General features: G+C 46.3%; 1 protein-coding gene across 1 annotated transcript in view; it reads right to left on the reverse strand.

Annotated features, from left to right (window-relative positions):
- Vps8 (VPS8 subunit of CORVET complex) overlaps window positions 1-19,818 on the reverse strand; it is a 216,249-nt gene that overhangs the window by 149,623 nt on the left and 46,808 nt on the right. The window contains exons 11-20 of the mRNA XM_075968097.1: window positions 19,551-19,704; window positions 19,387-19,446; window positions 16,701-16,808; window positions 12,863-12,943; window positions 10,520-10,690; window positions 5,363-5,437; window positions 4,167-4,202; window positions 3,079-3,169; window positions 2,783-2,829; window positions 2,168-2,257 (exon numbers count right to left, since the gene is read on the reverse strand). Coding sequence (XP_075824212.1) covers window positions 2,168-2,257; window positions 2,783-2,829; window positions 3,079-3,169; window positions 4,167-4,202; window positions 5,363-5,437; window positions 10,520-10,690; window positions 12,863-12,943; window positions 16,701-16,808; window positions 19,387-19,446; window positions 19,551-19,704 — 913 coding nt within the window. The remainder of the gene's footprint in view (window positions 1-2,167; window positions 2,258-2,782; window positions 2,830-3,078; window positions 3,170-4,166; window positions 4,203-5,362; window positions 5,438-10,519; window positions 10,691-12,862; window positions 12,944-16,700; window positions 16,809-19,386; window positions 19,447-19,550; window positions 19,705-19,818) is intronic.

Here is a 19,818-nt window from a genome sequence, read left to right on the forward strand (position 1 = left end):
CTTGTGTTTTCTTTTGTTTGCTCTGAACACTGCACTACAACGGCTGCTAAGTACCGGGCTCTGAAGTCAGGGACTGATTCAGACCTGAGTTAAGGCTCTACCTCAGTGGCAGTACTATGTCCAGGAAGTAACTTAACCTCTAAGCTTCCTTGGATAAAAAAGAGGACAAAAATGATACCTATACATCATGGAACTGTGAGACCTCAATGAAATCAAAGTCATACACTTTGCATGCTGTCTGGCTCAAGCAGTATTTGCTCAGTAGATCTTTGTCGATGATCACTGTTTTGTTTGCTTGGATGGCTAGATGACTGGTTAAACTCTTTAGTACTTTTAGAAGACAAAATCTGATCTGTATTGCTCTCCTCTGAAGTCTTGGCAGTCTTCTAGCATCTAACTTTGGGTAAATACCTCTCTCCATGTCTGTAGATGCTGCCATTTACAAACTATTATAGTTTGAATACAAAATGTCACCCACTGGTTCATGTGTTGAGCACTTGGTCCCCAGCACTGTGTTATGTGTGAACACATATGTCTGTCTCTGTCCACTTCTCAATTAATTTCTTCCATACTTCCCTAATGGATGATTCTTTTTAACAAAACACACTTTCAGTGAATATCATCTCACTACCTCTTGGTGAAATATGCTCTTATAAAAACATTAAAACTGCCAGGCGGTGGTGGTGCACGCCTTTAATCCCAGCACTTGGGAGGCAGAGGCAGGCGGATCTCTGTGAGTTTGAGACCAGCCTGGTCTACAAGAGCTAGTTCCAGGACAGGCTCCAAAACCACAGAGAAACCCTGTCTCGAAAAACAAAACAAAACAAACAAACAAACAAACAAAAAAACAAACATTAAAACTGTCTTTTCAATCTACACCCCATGACATATTTTTTATTACTGTATACGTACATATGTATACAAGATATAGGGGGCACAGCATGTGCCATGGCTTACAAGTGGATGTCAGATAAGAACTTTTTGGAGTCAGAACCTGTGGGATCCAGGGACCAAACTCAGGCTGTCAGGCTTCCACTGCAAGTGCCTGTACTCACCAAGCCACCTCAACTGCCCATAAAACACCAGTGCATACAAGCTGTTCTTCCTAAGCCATTCTCTCTCTTTTTTTGCTATGTGGTTTCCTCATCACAGTTATTTCAATAAGACGACTGACAGAAACCATTTGTGACTTAAAATGCCAAAAATTTACCACCTAGGTCTTTTTAGGAAAATCTGCTATTCCTGATACTCAAATATTTACTTAAGGAAGACTTGAGATTGGATAGGGAATGTGATTCAGTGCTAAAGGATTTGCCCTGTGGGGCTGGAGAGGTGGCTCAGTGATTAAGACCGCTGGTTGTTCTCGCAGAGGACCTGAGTTCAATTCCCTGAACACACATGGTGGCTGGCAACCACTTGTAACTCTGGTTCCCTCTTGAGTCAACACCTTCTTCTGACTTCCATGGGCTCATTGTACACATACATACATGCAGGCAAAACATTCATACTCATAAATAAATCTTTAAAAAATAACGAAGAATTTGCCCATAGGTGAAAGGCCCTAGATTTGATACACACACACACACACACACACACACACACCACAAAATACAGAGAGCTGCCACTGCCACTATAGGGGTTTGTTGTAAACAGACTTAGAACAAATATAACTGGAGATCACTGGAAATAGGAAAACCAACATAATGCATATGCAAGTCTTTAAGCTGTTCCTCAGCTTGCATTTTCATTAAGTTCTAAGATAATCTAAACATCTTTCATTAGCATATTTTATAGACTAGAATATACATGGATATTTTTATTTTATATGTATATCTTGAGTCACAGGTGTTTGGGAACTAAATTTAAACCTTAGCAGCCCACTCCCTCCATAACAACCCTAGTTAATATAAATAGGAGCCGTCAGCAATGGCAGCCACAGTAAGGTGTCAAGTCACAGGTGTGTCCCTTCACACAGCAGCGAGCAGCAGTTCACTTGTCTCTTCCCATCTACCAGACACTTCTTCAAAATTTAGTCTTGTATGATTTCCCTGCAAACGCTGAATCTAGGCTCTCATCTCTAAAGGATGCTTAAGGGCCAAACCTGGAAGCCAGGTCTGCTAGGCCGAGGGGATGCGTGAGAGCAGCTGCAGCTGGCCGGCGGGCATACCTGAAAGTGCTGCTCCATCACCTGGATTTTCCCCTGGTCTGGGCATTTTTTCAGAGCCCGATCTGCATAATGGAACAGGATCTCTACCATCTGTAGGAAAAATAGCTTTGTGTCAGAATCAAAGGGTACGGCTACATTTGTTCAATATTTAACATGCATGGTTAAGACTGAATTATGCTTTAGCATTGTATTAGAAACACAGTTGGGATTTCGGTGGCTTTATTCCCTAATGCTCTCAGATGAAGGGCTAGCATTAATTTGCTAATCTTTCCTAAGAAATGTATGTTCCAGACCTCGGTGGTATTATATTGCTCAGGAAATGAAAACCTGGAGTTGAGCGCCTCGGTAATCCTCCCTGCAGAGAACGGACAAACCATTCGTGAGTCTGGATTCCCCCAGTGTGCCTTCTCCTTACTGCTCTCCTGACTGCTGTGCTGATTTACCAGCTCGGGGAGGGCAGTGGTAAGACCTGACACAGCACTGCAGATCACACGTGGAACTTAGAGCCTGGCCCACTTCTCTCCTCGAGTACAGCCATTTGCTTGACCATCCCCAAAGATATATGAAAAGCAAATCTGCACTGCGCCCTGTTGAAGACAGCGCTGAGATGCTTACCCGATCTGCAACGACAGCCTTCCTCTTACTGACATCCCCTGAGAGTCCTTCAGAGAAACAAAGTCCAACAGGAAACAAAAATTAGTGCTCAGCTCCAGAAGGGAACCTGGGTTCTGGTCTTCCCTCCAGAAACCACACTAACAACACATTCAATTACAACAGCCTTAATATCAAAGTCCTGGACAATGGAACTATCTGAGATCCACTAGACTAATACCGTATCAGTGGGCTCCCCGCTTGTAAAGTGACTCTTTACAAAGACACTTCAAGCCCACAGCATTTATTTACTTACTTACCCACGACTGCTTTTGCCTTTCCTTCATGAAAGGACCACGCAAGAGCCAAGGCTTCTGTAAGACAATCCTGCTTCAGGAGATGATCCATTCTCTAAAATGAGTAAAGGAGACAAGCCGGACCCTTTTAGTGGACCAACGGCCCATTGGAATTCCAGTTCTACCCTAACAGAACGGCTGCTTGAGAATGAACAGTGCTTCAGCATAGCATTACACACGTCAGCGAAAGACTCTGGCGAAGCAAAGCTCTTCGTAAAGCACTGGGCACTGTGCAGGCTTGCATGACGGACGACGGGAGAGCCACACAGAAATGGAACAACGGGACTACCTCGGAGAGACAGCTGGTTGCTTAGCACAGTAGGCACCTGTCCCCTACTTAATAACAAGCTCTGAGTTCACTAGAGACAGCAATACACCTGAAGGAAATTTCTAAGATTCCCTTGTATATTTTGGGGGCAATGCAACTAAACTTTGGTCAACAAGTGGAAGTGTTGTCTGGTGTTTCTAAATGGATATTATCTTTAAAAGACGCAGCTGACCTTTATTTTCTCTGTCCTCCTTCACGGACCTTAGACATAATAGTTGGAGCCTCTAGTGACTATTGTGGATGATAAAGTGAGCTTGAGACCAGAGTTCCAACGAAAGGATGCTTTCGTGGGACAGCATTTTCTGATGAAGGAGCTCCCATTTTTGCTACAGCCTGCCTGTCTCTAGACTATTTCAAATGGGAGTAAACTCTTGATAAACACTGTTATCTTGGATAAACTCAAATTCAATTATTTTTTTACACTTCTTCATTTTTAACAACTTAAGACAACAGATTATCGCTTGTAAATGAGGACTCACTACACAGACAGAGCTATGCCCGTCTAGCTCAGCGGTGAATAAAGCATTCTTCCGAGTGCTGGGTTCTGACCACAGAACTGTCACAGCTGTAAAGAACCCAATTCTGACAGCATCAGTTTTAGCATATCAATGCCTAACAGTAAAAACAGCTTCTATGTATTCTTCTGATATTAAAAAGTCCAAATTATCATCTACAAAGTCAACAGGAACATGAAGCTGCCGCACAGAGACCCCTGTGAACTCACCTCCCTCCAGCTCCTCAGCATCATCACGTACACAGACTAGAAACAGGAAATGAAGACGACCGTTAGCAGATTCGCTCGCGGACACATCTGGTGCAGCCGCACATCTCATTTCCCATCTCAGATGGAAATACACTCTGGAATTTACTAGCGGGTCCTCGAGTACCCGCACTGCAGAGTTAAGAAACAAACACTCGAGGGAAGCACAAACCATCTAGGCTTACTTCTTGCACCAACTTGGGGATATTCTGCTTGAATTTTAACAATGAAGAAAACTGTCCATTTTATGTTGAAAAATAAACTGCCCTAACATCAATTATTCTAAGTCAAACACCTCAATGCACTTCAATGTATCTTAAATTGATGTACGTTAAGGACCATTTTAATTATCAACAAATAACATAATTAGGTCCCGCCTGCCTGTGGTATCTAGTATCAACTGTCACCATGAGAGATGGTCCTCTAAACAGGCCGCTAAGAGATTCTCTTGATTACATTAACTGATGTGGGAAGGCCCATCCTAACTGCATGTGGGATCCTTGCCCCGGGGATCCTGGACTATATAAAAGAGAAAAGGAACTGAGCCGCAGTGTGCAGTCACTGCCCACTCCCTCTGATTGTGAACACAGCATGGCCAGTTGCTGCAAGCTCCGGCTGCCCTGACCCCACGCCATGATAAGTACCATGAACAGTGAGCCAAATCAGCCCTTTCTCCCTTACACTGCTCTTGTCCTCACAGCAACAGGAAAAGGAACTAGATACTACTACCTTAAGTTGACTAAGGAAGATGAACTTAAGATCCCCATCCCACACACACAAATGATAACTAAACAAGGTGATGGGTATGAATTCGCTCATTATGATAATCGCTTTTCAATGCATATATTGATCAATGTAAGACATAAAAATTCTATTTAAAAAAAAGAAACTAGATATGGACACTAAAACAAACGTTAAGGAAGTCTATAAAAGCATATCCCCAAAGCAAGAAAATAAGTGTCCTCTTAGCACCTACACAAAAGTACAACTAGATCTGAAATCAAAAGGAAAATGTTAAATAACTAAGTCTTTGGCGATGTAACTATCGTAGGATTTGGACTGATGCTGGTCAGAATTCACTTTGCAATGCGCTGTCCTTCCGAGCCACCTCCTTCCTCAGCTATCCTGATGACACACAGAGCAACATGAGAAGATCTTACCTTTGTCCCCAGATAGAAGATCTGACCACCATAGCTGCTGATGGATTGATAGCAAGCCTTCTCTCCAACCAAAGCCTGTCAAACACAGAAACAAGGTCAAATTACATACCGGAAATTTCACTGAGAACGTCACTCGCAGGGCCTGTGAGAGGCTCAGCAGGGTAACACGCCTGCACAGGCCTGACGGCATGGGTTCCAGCCCCAGCACCCATGAAGGGGAGGAAGATGCAGCCTGACTCCACAGAGCTGCCCTCCGATCTCCACACACACTGTGGTGCGTACACACAAATAATACATTTTAAAAAATGTTCAACCATGCTGATGCAGAGACACTTTAGGTCAATACAGTTTTAACCTATAAATAAGAAAAAAACCTACTGCTTGATTGCAAGTGGAAGTTACTGAAGATATGGAGTTTGAGAAGTCATTCCCCGCATCTGTAAAGAGCCTTTTCCTTTCTCAGATGTGTGAAAGGAAGGAAACAAGCTAACTTGTAACTGCACCGCAAACTATCGCGACCTGCTACTTCCCGTGACAGCTACACCTCTATGGTCATCAGGACAGGTGGAACGTGGCGTAGGAAGTGGCAGTGGCAGGCTCTCCTCCGTGATGTGTGCTTCACGAGCCACAGGCGGAGACTAGATTTTCAGTACCAGGAATGATTCCCTTTCGCTGAATGGGTCTTGGGTCAGACAGCTGTTGGTTGTCACCCAGATGAGGGCCACAGCTGTATTCTTAGGGGTATCTTGTCCTGCTGGCCACTGTTGTATTCAGGGGTCACAGCGGGGAGGGTCACTTTCCTCCTTTAGCAGTTTGGATGGCACCTTCCGGTACTATGGAAGCCAGTCCTCGGGGAGGGTGACGGACAGCGGACTTCTGAAACGGGGACAGTTCCTAGCTCCCTCATGCATACTGTGTTCCCTGGGGAGCAGGAGGGCAGCTGCTCATGCCATTGATGTCCGGTGATCTGCATGACTGGCCTGCTCTGGCCGAAGCCAGCACCGTGTCCTCACTGTTCTCGTGCCCTAGTCCTGGCCTCAGGTTTCTCCACCTCTCCCTTGGTTTCTCTCACCACCTCAGGGTCGTCGTCTTTCACTCTACAGTCCCGACCCTGTCATCAATCTCCTCCAGCAGCTCCACCTTCATCTCCAGCACTGGAGTGCTCACCACTGGGAATCTGATTCGCACTTTTTAAAGTGTCTTGTCTTCACTCGACTTTATGAAGACATGAATTATGACTATACTAATACATACACAACACTGAGACCTGCACGTCCATGCTTGCTGTCACAGTGCTGACAAGAGGCAGGAACGCAGCCCACCTAGGTGTCCTCCAACAGACGGGTGGGGAAAGCACGGTTCAGACACGAGGAGATTTTATGTTGTGATAAAGGAAAATGAAACCATGGCATCTGCAGAAAACGGGTGCAAATGAAAATCATACATTAAGTCAGCTAAGCCAGACTCAATGGGATCAGAACTGTGTGGTTTCTCTCATACGCAGAACCTAAATTTAAAATGTGCGTGTGTGTGTGTGTGTGTGTGTGTGTGTGTTCGTGTGCGCGCGTGCATGCTCCTAAGTCACAAAACTAAAAAGGAGATTCCGAGAGGACAGGTGGAGAACAGAGGACAACATATAACATGAAAGCAAGGAAAACAGCTGGAGACGGGGGAGGGGGTGGAAACTGAGAGGAATGAGGACAGCGTGTAATGGCATCTATGTACGGGACACCATGATGAAACCATTACTGTCATGTTAACTTTAAAAATTTATACAATAGAAAAGGACAAAAATGGTTGCACCCTTGTCTGTTCACCCTCAGCTGGGTCAGAGCTGGGCCAGTCTTGACTGGTTCCCCCTTCCCAGTCTGTGCTTTTTTTCCCTCTTTGGATACAGAGTGATCTCTAATCGAGGGGCACACACTGTGAGCTTTACTTTGGTGCTCAGGAATTTCCATATTGATATTCTTGTGTTTTGTTTGTTCTGCTCCCTGGCCTCTGGGTACTGGGCCCAGGGCCTCAGAGGTGCTGGGGAAACGCCCTGCCACTGAGTTGTTGCTCCCACCCCGTCTGATCCCACCTCATGGGCTTTTAGCATTTGTTAGTGTTTACCAGTCCAGCAAGTTCTCTGCTTCGAGGGCAACTACTGAGGTGCAATGGCCCTGAGGACCCTGGCCAGTGCCCATTCCAGCTGGTCTAAATCAGCAGAAGTACAATCTGTGGGTGCCCTGCATATAATTCCCTCTCAGCCTCTCTAGGGCTCCTCCCCTATCCTCTGGCAGTTTCCATACACATGCTAAACAGCTGTCCATCGGAGCACTCCAGGCAGAGCACTCCAGGCGAGTCCCAGCACCGTCCACAGACACGAACCACCTTGTTTTTCCTGTACCCTCAGCTCTGTTTCCTCAGTGAGTGTCCACCAAGTCTACTATGTTCCTCTCCCGTAAGCCACAAGCCAGAAAGTCAGAGAACTAACAAGCTCATGTCATTTGTTTCCTGCTAGGTTTAGGATTTGCCAGCCATCATTACTGCTGCCCTGAGTCCAGAGAACTGTCTGTTTTGTTCCTAATTGGTAGTAGTGGCAGGTTTTGTTTGGGGTATTTTAAGTTGGAAAGTAAGTCTAATTCCCCATTCTCTATCCTGGCTAACAGTGCAAGTTTAAAATCTAATAGTATCCTTAGATCCATTTACTTTTGTGCGTGCGCACATCTTGCCTGCGTGAACGTGAGTGCACTGTTGTGCATGCCTATTGCCCAAGGAGGCCAGATGAGCACACTGGATCCTCTGGAACTGGAGTTGTGTTGTGTTTGGGGGCCACCATGTGGGTCCTGGGACTCAAACCCCAGGTGCCCTATAAGATCATCCAGTGCTCTTAGCCACTGAGCCATCTCTCCAGCCCCTAATTGCCACCCTACCCCAAGCAATGCCTATGTTTGAGACACTGGCTGCTGCTGTCTTAGTGCGCTCGCTGCATGACCTGTTTTGTACGTTGTGTGGCTGGAACACCCTTCACGCATAGTGCACGCTCTGAAGTCACAAAGCAGGAAAAAGACTGGAGCAAACCTACAGACTGTCTGCCGACACCACTGAAGATGACCACTACTACCCTTTGTATAAGACGTTTCCCACAGCAGTCCTCGTTCCTGGCTTAAAGATGAATGGCTTAGGAAATCACATGATCACAGTTCACAGTGCTTAACTACACACTGCCGACATGAGTAGCTTAAGGCGTTACCATAGCTGCCTTCCTACAGTAACGCTAATACCAATTTGAGCCGGGTCCTCCTCCTCTATGCTCCTGTTGTAGTATGAGTGGCGGGGCTGGGCTGTGTCCCACCACCCGGCTAGCTTTACCGGAAATAATTACACGGAATTATTCTTTTAAACTGTATTCTTTTAAACACTGCTTGGCCCATTTCTATCTAGCCTCTTCTAGGTTAATTCTGATATCCCAATCAACCCATCTCTAATAATCTGTGAGCACCGGTCCTACCGGGAAAGATTCAGCATGTCTAACCTGGCGGCTTGCTTCATCGCATGCGTCTGCCCAGGAGAGAGGAGCATGGCGTCTCTGCTCCAGAGAGCAGAGCTGTAGAGTCTCAGCTCACTTCCTCTTCTTCCCAGCATTCTGTTCTGTTTACTCCTCCCACCTATGTTTTAACCTATGAGGCCAAGCAGTTTCTTTATTACTTAACCAATGACCTTCCTCCATCATGCTCCTGCTCGGCTCCTAAAGTGTCTTCTTCCTTCCTCTCCAAGCCATCTCTGTCTCCTAATGTCCCAAGCTACCACACCTGGATAACCTGTTGGCATATCTCCCAAATACTTCTGTGGTATTTGACTAGGAATGACCCCCAGTGACTCATGTGTTTGAATGCATGGCTGGTGTAAGGAGGTCCTTCTGTCTATGTGTTGCTTTCATTGGTTAATAAAAAAACTGCTTTGGGCCTATAGCAGAGCTATAGGGGAACAGAGCTAGGCAGGGAAAACTAAACAGAATGTTGGGAGGAAGAGGCAGAGAGAGAGACACCATGGAGCTGCCAGAGTCAGACATGCTGAATCTTTGCCGGTAAGCCACTGCCACATGGTAATACACAGATTACTAGAAATGGGTTAAATTAATGTAAAAATAAGCCAATAAGATGCTAGAGCTAATGGGCCAATCAGTGATTTAATGAATACAGTTTCTGTGTGGTTATTTCAGGGCTAAGCTAGCAGGGTGGCTGGGAACTGGGAAGCAGGACGAACAAGTGGGCCTTCCTCCTACACTTGGCCCAAAGAGAGTGGCACTATTAGGAGGCGGGCCTTGTAGGAGGAAGTGTGTCACTGTGGAAGAGGGTTTTGAGATCTTATATGCCCATGTTATACCCAGCACACAGTCTCCTTCTGCTGCCTCTGGGTCAAGATATAGAACTCTCAGTTCCTTCTCCAGCACCATAGCTGCCTGCACACTGCCACGCTTCCTGCCACAACAATACTGGATTAAACCTCTGAAACTGTAAGCCACCCTAATGAAAAGTTTTCCTTTATAAAAATTTATTGCCATGGTCATGGAGTCTCTTCACAGCAACAGAAACCCTGAGACGGCTACCAAAGCCCTACAGGCTACCTGTCTCCAGTTATTTTCCCCTTCAATCTCCTAGACTTATAGTCACGAGCTCAATTCCTAAACACTTTGACTTTACAAATTCTGTCTCAAAAAATTGTTTCAATTTTTTTCCCTGAAGTATAAAAGCTAAAACTCCTGGGTTTGTTTTGGGTTTCTTTTTTTCAGATTTATTTTTATCTTATGTGTCATGGGTGTTCAGGCATGTGCATGCAGTACCTGTCGTGGTCAGAAGAGGGCGTCCGATCCCTTTGGAACTGGAGTTACAGACATGCTGTTGGCTGACAAATGGGAGTTGGGAATTGAACCCAGGTCCCCTGAAAGTGCCCTTAATCCCTGGTCTATCTCTCCAGCCTAACCCTTGATATTAAGTAAGGAATTACTGTTTGGGGTCATAATCCTGAACCCTTACAAACACATCCATACCCACTTCAACATACCAAGGCAGAAAAACCTTAGTACTCCTATTTTCAAACAAAATAGAAGTTTAAAACAACAACAACAGAGCCACCACAGTGAGCAGAGCAATGCTGGGTAAGAGCGGCACTCACCAGAGCCTGGCTAACATTTCCTCCAGTGGCCAGGGACTTGAAGTGACTGCTGTTATAGACCAGCTGGACTTCTGAGATCTCCATTGTCTCCAGTTCCTCCTGCGTCTGCCGATCAATCACGTGCAACTTCTCCACGCTGTCTAAAAGCACAACTGTGCGTGAGTTTATCCACTGCAATTCAAGCACATAACAAAGCGAAAGTAAGGACCGGGCTAGACCTTTCATGACAAAAAGGGGGCTTGGCCACTCAGACGTCGAGGACCTTGTGCATGTAACTTAAACAGCAACGGGAGTTAGCGTAGGAGCAGCTCTGGTGGCCCAGAGAGAACAGCACTAGGTCACCGTGTCGGATGACGCTCTGCTGGTATAGGGAGGGCTGACTAGGAAATGTATTGCAGAATGTTGTAATTTTTTTGAAAGGCATATTGGCACAAATGACCTTAGTACAATAACAATTTTATTTCAAATTTTCTTATTAGTGAAGCAAAACAGCAACTTAAATCTCACAAACCTGGATGATCAGAGGACAATTCTTGGCACAGAAATAATGCACGTTTTTTAAAAGGAGAAGCTAAGACATCAGCATCGTGGACTAAACAGGTCCTGGACTCTTGGGCTCTCTGCTGGTAGACACCATTATTGGACTAGCTGGACCATGGCCTGTAAACCATTCTAATAAATCCCCTTTATTACTCTATCATATTCATTCTATCTGTTCCGTTCCTCAAGAGCAGTGCCTCTCAACCTTTCTGTTACTGTGACCCCTTAATCTAGTTCTTCGTGATGTGGTGACCCCAACTATAAAATTATTTCATTGTTGCTTCATAACTGTGATTTTGCTACTGTCAGGAATCATAATGTAAATATCTACTATGAAGAATATCCGATATGCAACCCCCAAAGGAGTCATGAACATTGAGTTGAGACTCGCGGCAATAGGGAGCCCTGACTTACTCACATGGCATGACTGTATTTCAATTACAACCCCATCATGCCAAGTGTGGAGTTCCCATGTTGATCCTCAGAGCTTTAGATCTGGAGGGCTTAGGCTTTTTTATTTCCGGGTTAGGGATGTGTGGCGGTGAGAAAGAGAATAGTCCCATAGGTTCATAGGTTTGAATGCTTGGTCCCCAATTGGTGGGACTGTTTGGGAAAGATTAGGAGGTGTGGCCTTGCAGGAGGAGGTGTGTCACTGGGGGTGGGCTTTGAGGTTTCAAAATTCCACACCATTCCCAGTTAGCTTTCTCTCTGCCTCGATTACAGATCAGATGTAAGTCCACAGCAACTGCACCAGCACCCTTCCTGCCTGCCTGCTGCTCCCCCCATGATGGCCAGGACTCTGAAACTGGAAGCTTCCTTCTGGAAGTCGCCCTGAGAGTGGTGCTCTGTTGCAGCTGTAGGAAGATAACTACAGCAGCATGTTCAACCTGTATTTCTAGAGGAAGAGTGGGCTTACAGAAGCAGTGTGGGCCAGCCACGGCAGGACACTCTTAAAGCCCTGGCCTGTGTGAAGTTGAAGCAGGACGGATATTTCAGCCCGAAAGTTCGAGGCCAAATGAAGCAACGTAGGAAGACTTGGCTGAAAAATGCAACTGAGTTTGCGCATCAATCTTAAGATCTGACTTTCTAACTATATTCTTAAAAAAGTATAGGTTAATGAATCAAAAGGAAAATTTCCTCAGTCTTTTTTACTGGATAAATGAGCCATTGCATTATAATTAAAGCCAGCTATATCCATGATAAAATACCATGTCTCACCAGACATCGGCTATTAGATGCTAAAACGAGTAACGGTAAATGCTAAAACATAAAACACACTATTTTCAAAATTAACCCACTACTGAAAAAGAAAACATAAAATCTGAGACAGAAAAAAGTCTCATTTTTTAAATCAATGCACCCTGATGACTGAGAAAGTTTTAAGACTCAGGAAAACAACGGGTAACACAAGCGAAGTACTTTAAGAGACGCTCACAGGTGCAAATGTATCCATGTCCTTTAAGAGAAGCTCACAGGTGCAAATGTATCCACACACAAAGCATTGTAACCACGACTCTGCAGAGACCTGGGCTCTTCTGAACCCAGACTCCCCTCCGAGGTATTAAAGCACTGGAGAAAATGCTACCTTCCCCTGCCAATGCTCAGCAGGACTTAGAGCAAAAGGCAACAAGGACCTGGCATCTCACCAAAGTAGACTTCATGCACACCACAGCACTTCATACTGGGTGTGTGTTAGCATGTGCCTGCTGGGCCTGGCGATCGGCAGAAACCCTGCAAGCTTTATTACTCCTGGGATGGAACAACAGCACGAAATAAACGGGACGTGGTTTAAATAATACTCACAGTAAAGTTGATCAGATCGTAGTACAGGTGAAGGTGCTTCTGCTTGGTGACGTGGATTGCGCCTGACTCGTCTCTCTTAACCTAAGGAGAGCGAAGACAGTCTAGATGTCAAGCATTACGTGAAAGAATTTTCTTTAAATTTATACTCCACTGAGAGTATGATTTCCATTCAGTACAGAGATTCCAAAAATACTGAGAATTTTTATAGAAATGAAGACACCTCAGTCGGTGCATGGTCTCCACCTGAAGAGAATGTTGGCATCCAGGCCCGCCTGGCACCTGAGTACTAGCTACACTTCCCCCCCCCCCACCCCCGCGGTTTCCCGCGCATCCACGGTAGTGAGACAGACGTCTTTCTTCCAGTCTCCCTTCCTCCCCTCCAGTCCCACCTCTTGACATGCTGACCTCAAGTGTGTCACCCGCCGGTGAGAGCATGAGCTCTGGCCACATGTCACTCACTCCCATTCCACACCTGCAGCACCACACAGCTGTGTGCCACAGGTACCAAGAGTCCAGAACTGGGAAGATCTGTCCTGCACCGCCTACTCCCGAGGGCTCTCTCCAGCCCTCCCCACAGAACTCTACCCCGCTCCCACCCCACCCACTTAGCACCTTCCTCCCTTTCTAGCAGACTCAGTTGCTCGTCTTACAGATCTGCTTCCTTCTTCTGCGCTCCTATTTCCCCCGACTTACTTCTCACAGACGTCACTTAACCACACTCTTCCCCGCATGGCCGAGCACTGTGGTGGCGCGACTTGGCTCTCCTGGAAACTCACTTCCTCACCAAATTCTGCCATGGAGGTCCCACCCCGTCCCACTACCAATCAGACGTCTAACAAGGACCCGGCAAACCACTGTGTCCTGAGCTCATCTCTCCAGCCTGCCTTCCCTGGTCATTCTCTAGCACTGTCTTACCTCAGAACTGACACTGCCACAGAGGCTTTGTCCCTCCTGTCTGATGTCCCTGGGCTCTCCTCCCCTTCTACATGTCTTTACAAGAAACGCCTTTCCTGTTGCCTTCCCTTTCTCCTTTGCCTTTCATGAGCATCCAGCAAAATCACACGCTGTGGTTTAACTACTTCTCCACCAATGGTCCCTGTGCTAAGGACTTGGTTACTGGCCTGTGACACCACTGGGGGGGGGGGAGGTAGCGTCTTCCATACACAGTGCTTTCTGGATGAAAGTCAGGTGGCTATAAATGTGCCCTCTCTCTCCCCCTCTCTCTCTCTCTTCTCTCTCTCTTCTCTCTCTCTCTCTCTCTCTCTCTCTCTCTCTCTCTCTCTCTCTTTCTCTCTCTCTTTCCACCATGAACTGGGCACCTTTGCCCTACTATGTGCACCACTATAACACAGCACCTTCCCCATGTTAGGGTCCTGGAGGAGTCCCCACACCACCATCCACACATACAATCAGCAAGAGCGTTTATTATTCCAGCATGCTGGGATCGACCACCCCACACAAAGGCAAGATGTAGAAGACCCTGAGAGGGACGTGTGGACTGAAGACTCCTCAGAATGGGAGTTCCTAGGGCAGTTAGCTCATCTTACCTACAACTGGCTTAAGCAAGTGGCAATCATATTAGTATGTTTTAATTGGGCAGGGATAGTCAGAGGCTGATCAGAGTTACAGTTTTCCATTTTTGGGCAGGCCTGGACAAGCCCCAGGCTTTGTCCTTATTGGGTTATCATCTTGAGCTGTTTATGGCTTAGGACCCCAGACCTCCTCATTCTTGCTGGTGGGGGGTTGGAGATTGATTGTCCTTTGTTCGTGGCTCTTCCCCAGAAACAGCTTGTTTAGTCTCAGGGAGCTGAGATTGAGGCCTGATCTCTGAGAGAGCAGGCTTATGGCGTCTGCTTAGTCAACAGACCCAAGGACCAAAGCCTCTGGAATGTGAGCCCAGACAAACCCTTCCCCTTACACTGGGAATCACAGGTATTGGGCAGCACAGGCATGGCAGCTGACACACAAACGCCCCTTTGGTTTTCATCCTCTGCCTTCTCTGTCCTGAAATGCTCATCTGCTCCTCGCCCCGCTGTCTGCTCACTGGGCACCCGGGGTATCGCCCGGGGCCCTGTCACTCCCAACTCAGCGTGCTGAGATCTGAAGCCACACAAAGTTTGCCTGACTATTCCCTGACTCTACCACATAGAGATGTAAGGGCTCCAATGCACGACTCTCGGTTCCTTTCTTTTAAAATGTATTTGCTTAAGCACAACACACCAACTTCAGTGCAAGCGCACAACCTCCTATCTTTGAGAATCTATTATTTGTGCTACTTCCAGACTGATCCTACAGCTGCATTTCAACTACATCTTTATTATCTAATTGACCCAGAATCTATAACAGCTCCCCATTACCACCCCAAGCCAATCCTACTAGATCAGGGGTGCCCCATCAACGACTGTCAAACTTTTCTGTGAAGGGGTGGACGGTAAATACTTTAACATTTGTAGACTGGATAGTCTGTCAGACCTACTTAACTCTACCACTGCAGTGAGAAAGCAGTAAGAGACAACATGTGAGCTGGGTATGGTGGTGCATGGCAATAATCCCAGCACTTGAGAAGGCAGGAGAATCAGGAGTCTGAGGTCAACCTTAGCTATAGTGTGAGTTTGAAACCAGCCTGGGCTACATGAGAGTTTGTCTCAAAAAAACAAATAAAGAAATGAAATGAATAAATAAATCAATATGAATATGACTATGTTCCACTAAAAATTTACTTACCCAAACAGGTAACTAGTCATATTTGGTACGTAAGTTTCCCCTACTCTGGTCTAAACCCACCCCATATATTGAATTTCACGCCTGCGCTCACATTGGTTCTACAAGCATTTACCAGCCTTCCTTCACACACAGGTGCCATCCCAGTGCCAGCTGAACAGGAGAGCCAGCTTCTCGACTCGGCTGTCAGCTTAGTGAGAGAGAAAGCTAGGCAAGGGTTTGCGTGTGCTCACTGTTGTGACAGGGAAGGTCTGGAGTGCAGAGCGGGGTCGGGGAGGCAGAGAAGGCAGCACTGATCGTGAGCTAGGGCAAGCGGCAGATAGCAGAGCTTTACTGACAGAGGTGTCGGCATGAGTGAGGAGACCAGCTGGGAAGTCCCGCCCTGCAGAGTCTAGGACAAACACGCGTGTGGTTTACACTGGGAAGTGATCAGCCATGACGGGGTCAAAAGGAAGAAAAGTCAAGACAATAGAGAGAGAGTCAACAGGACACTGTGACAGAGCACACCGAAGGGGGCAGGGACCTGAAAGGCTTCTGGTTTCGAGAAATGAGGTGCACAGTGGTGAACCTGCCTCGCTGAGGAAGACGACCAGTGTCTGACTGCAGGCACATGCTTAGCTCTGGGACTGACGTCCGCACTCGCAGGCCGCCACAGGCATCCTATGTGCTCTGATCAACAACTTGAACTCTCATAAACAGCTCAGCATTTCACCTGCCCTCTGGTAAGCCGTGGGAAAGAGTGTTCTATGCTTCCTTCGTCAGCTTCCTGTGCAAACGGCACTTGCTCTCTAACAAATAAACACACAGACTTCATTTCTACAGACATGCTCGCAGTCAAACATGTGCGATTCACACATACAGACAGACCATTAATCACTTGTTAGCTGAAAGAGAAGGAATCAAGGAATAAACCATAAAGATTAAGAAACCAAGAGAGTTTTTCCATTTTTAACATGAAAGCCTAAATACAAACCAAACAGGCTTCACACACTCTCTCTCCAAAGACTTATGACAGTGGCATAGTTTTTTTGTTTTTTGTTTTTTTGGGGTTTTTTTGACACAACTTTAAATTGCCAGAAAATCTGGGGACAGCAGACACCATCACACTGCAGCTTACCAAGAGAAAATGAACCACATCTCCTCTGCAGAAGGCAAGCATGGGGTTCACACAGTTATTCACGGCCACAAAGTGCCAGGCCAGCAACGGAACACTGGACGGATCCATCTAAGTCAAAAGAGAGACAGGAAATATTCATCACAGTGGACAACAGTAAGAAATCTGTTTGAGAAACAGCATCTGAATAATTGCTTTGCTAAAGCCCTCCCCAGTTTCCCACAAGGCTTCCAGCGAGCAGGGGCTGGGTGGGAAGTGTCACAGGAAGCGTCTGGTTGATAGTCACATTTGTTGCCTTCATCAGGAAACTCCAACAAATGTACACTCGAGATTTGTATATTTATTGGATATGAATTCACACTAGCAAAACCTAAACAAATACGAAATGCTAGCTAATTATATACATGCTGAATGCCTAAAGCAGAAAATGTTGGTTTCCGTATTTTACTCTGAAACCTATATAAAAAACTAAAATATCTCGGTGGGTAGAAAGATGGATAAATGCACAGATATGTAATACAACCATACAGTAAGACAGTAAGATAGTAAAAGTAGAATTTAGATGAAAAGAGTACGGATATTTCATTAAAATTCCTTAAACATCTTTTTGAAAATGTTCATAAATGAAAACATCAACAAAACATTCAAAAAGATGCAAACATCGTGACAAAAACCTCCGCGAGTCAATAAAGCTAACCTAAGAAATGTTAGTGATGTTCTCTACCAGCTTGCCATCTGGAAGGACAACAGGACACCCACAAGGAAACAGGAGCCGTCTCCCGCCATGTCTGCACTGCTGCTGTCTAGCCATGCTCTGCATCCTCCCTCTCCATGGCTGTGGTGTTTAGATGAGAACTGCACCCCCACCCAGGCTCACATACTCAAATGCTTGGACTCTATCTGGTGGAACTGTTTGGGAAGGATCGGGAGGTGTGGCCTTGTTGAGGAAGGTGTGCTGCTGGAGAAGGCTTAGAAAGCCCACACCAGACCTCGTGTCTCTCTCTCTCCCCCTCTCCCTCCATTCCTCCCTCTCTCCCTCTTCCTCTGCTTCTATCTTGGGGATCAGATGCAAAGCTCTCAGCTATAGCTTCAGCACTATGCCTGCCTATCTGCCACACTCCCCCATGACAGTCACTCTCTAAAACTGTAAGCAAGGCCCCAATTAAATGCTTTCTTTTATAAGTTTTCGTGGTATTGGTGTCTCTTCACAGCAACAGAACAGTGATTAATACAACAGCATCTCATCAATGTCCTTCCAAAGAAGACCCCAACTCTCTTATAAACAATAGCAAAACAAAAGGAAAGGGAAAAGGGATATCTACATGGAATTTACTCTAGGTTACCCCATGTTTACATATAACCTATGAACATTCTCCCCTCTCTAGAACACTTTACAAGTCAACACAAATGCTATGTAAACGGGCTACACTGCATCATTTAGAAAATAACGACAAGGAAGCATGTCTGTCTGTGCTCAGTATGGACCTGAACTTTTCTGATAATGATGTGTGGCTGCTTAAACCCACAGATGCAAAACCCATAAAATCATCTGTACTTCCTGAAAAATAACAACTTCTAAAGTAACACACATCAGAGATGGAATCCATGGAAAGCATGCGTCCTGCTAATTCATACTGGCTTTACAGGGGGTACACTCACTCACTGTGTCAGAGACGCAGACAAGGAGCATAGTCCTGCCTCAGCACGGCTGTCACTCGGCATGGCTGTCACACAGCACAGCTGTCACTCAGCACAGTCACACAGCACAGATGTCACTCAGCACGGCCATCACACAGCACAGTCGTCACTCGGCACAGCTGTCACTCAGCACAGTCACACAGCACAGCTGTCACTCGGCATGGCCGTCACTCGGCACAGCTGTCACTCAGCACGGCCGTCACACAGCACAGTCGTCACTCGGCACAGCTGTCACACAGACAGTCACACAGCACAGCTGTCACTCAGCATGGCCGTCACTCGGCACAGCTGTCACTTGGCACAGCTGTCACACAGTCACACAGCACAGCTGTCACACAGTCACACAGCACAGCTGTCACTCAGCATGGCCGTCACTCGGCACAGCTGTCACTCGGCACAGCTGTCACACAGTCACACAGCACAGCTGTCACTCAGCATGGCCGTCACTCAGCACAGCTGTCACACAGACAGTCACACAGCACAGCTGTCACTCAGCATGGCCGTCACTCGGCACAGCTGTCACTCGGCATAGCTATCACACAGACAGTCACACAGCACAGCGTCACATAGTGTTCTTGGACACTGAGGCAAGGCATTCAATATACCACCTTCCCCATCAGTATCACATCCAGTGCCCGTCTTACTGACTCAAAAGAGCAGTGAATGAAACTAAGAAACCCATGCATGAGAGCAGGCATAACTACAAAGAACGAGGACAGCAATATACAGAGACTGTTGGACAAGGTTAGAAACAAGCTGATACGTTGCTCATGAAAGAAAAGCGTAAAAATCAAAGACACAAAGTATAACCTAGCATGACTCCTAAATGCCACCTTACCCTGCTTGGTTTTCTTAAGCTGATGCCCTTGGGAGCTCACTTCCCTTCTACAGCTGGATTTTTGGATAACTGCACAGAATTCCCCCTGTATTTTGCTCCCTCCATCCTCCTGACTTGCCCTTCCTTTCGCCAACAGAACAGAGCCGTGCTCACCCGTCCATATGGAAAAGTCATCCACACTTTCAGGGATGGTTTCAACCCAATGACCAATATCTACAGGAGAAAATATATATGTTATTTTCAATGTTTACCTTGCAATTCTCAAACTGTGCTTAGCGTCTCTAAAAGTTAGAGTTCTGTCTTCTAACTGCACCTACCTTTGTTAAAGATGCCATGGCCAACAGTGAAAACTGTGTGATGGGGTGATCCTTCAACTCGGGCTTAGAATGCAGGGGCTCAATGCAGCAAACTTCACCCTTGGAGCCGCTGAACAGACACCTTGATTCACACGTCCTCACTCCCATCACTCTCCTGAAAACGTTAAGACATCACAATCAATGTAGTGAGAACCTCCAGCCTGACCAGCAGCCACTCCTAGCTCCCGTCCTCACAACAGCATCTCCTCACTGCACAGGTCAGATCTGC

This window comes from Microtus pennsylvanicus, chromosome 1 (genome assembly GCF_037038515.1).
Source record: "Microtus pennsylvanicus isolate mMicPen1 chromosome 1, mMicPen1.hap1, whole genome shotgun sequence".
Classification (NCBI taxonomy): Eukaryota; Metazoa; Chordata; class Mammalia; order Rodentia; family Cricetidae; genus Microtus; species Microtus pennsylvanicus.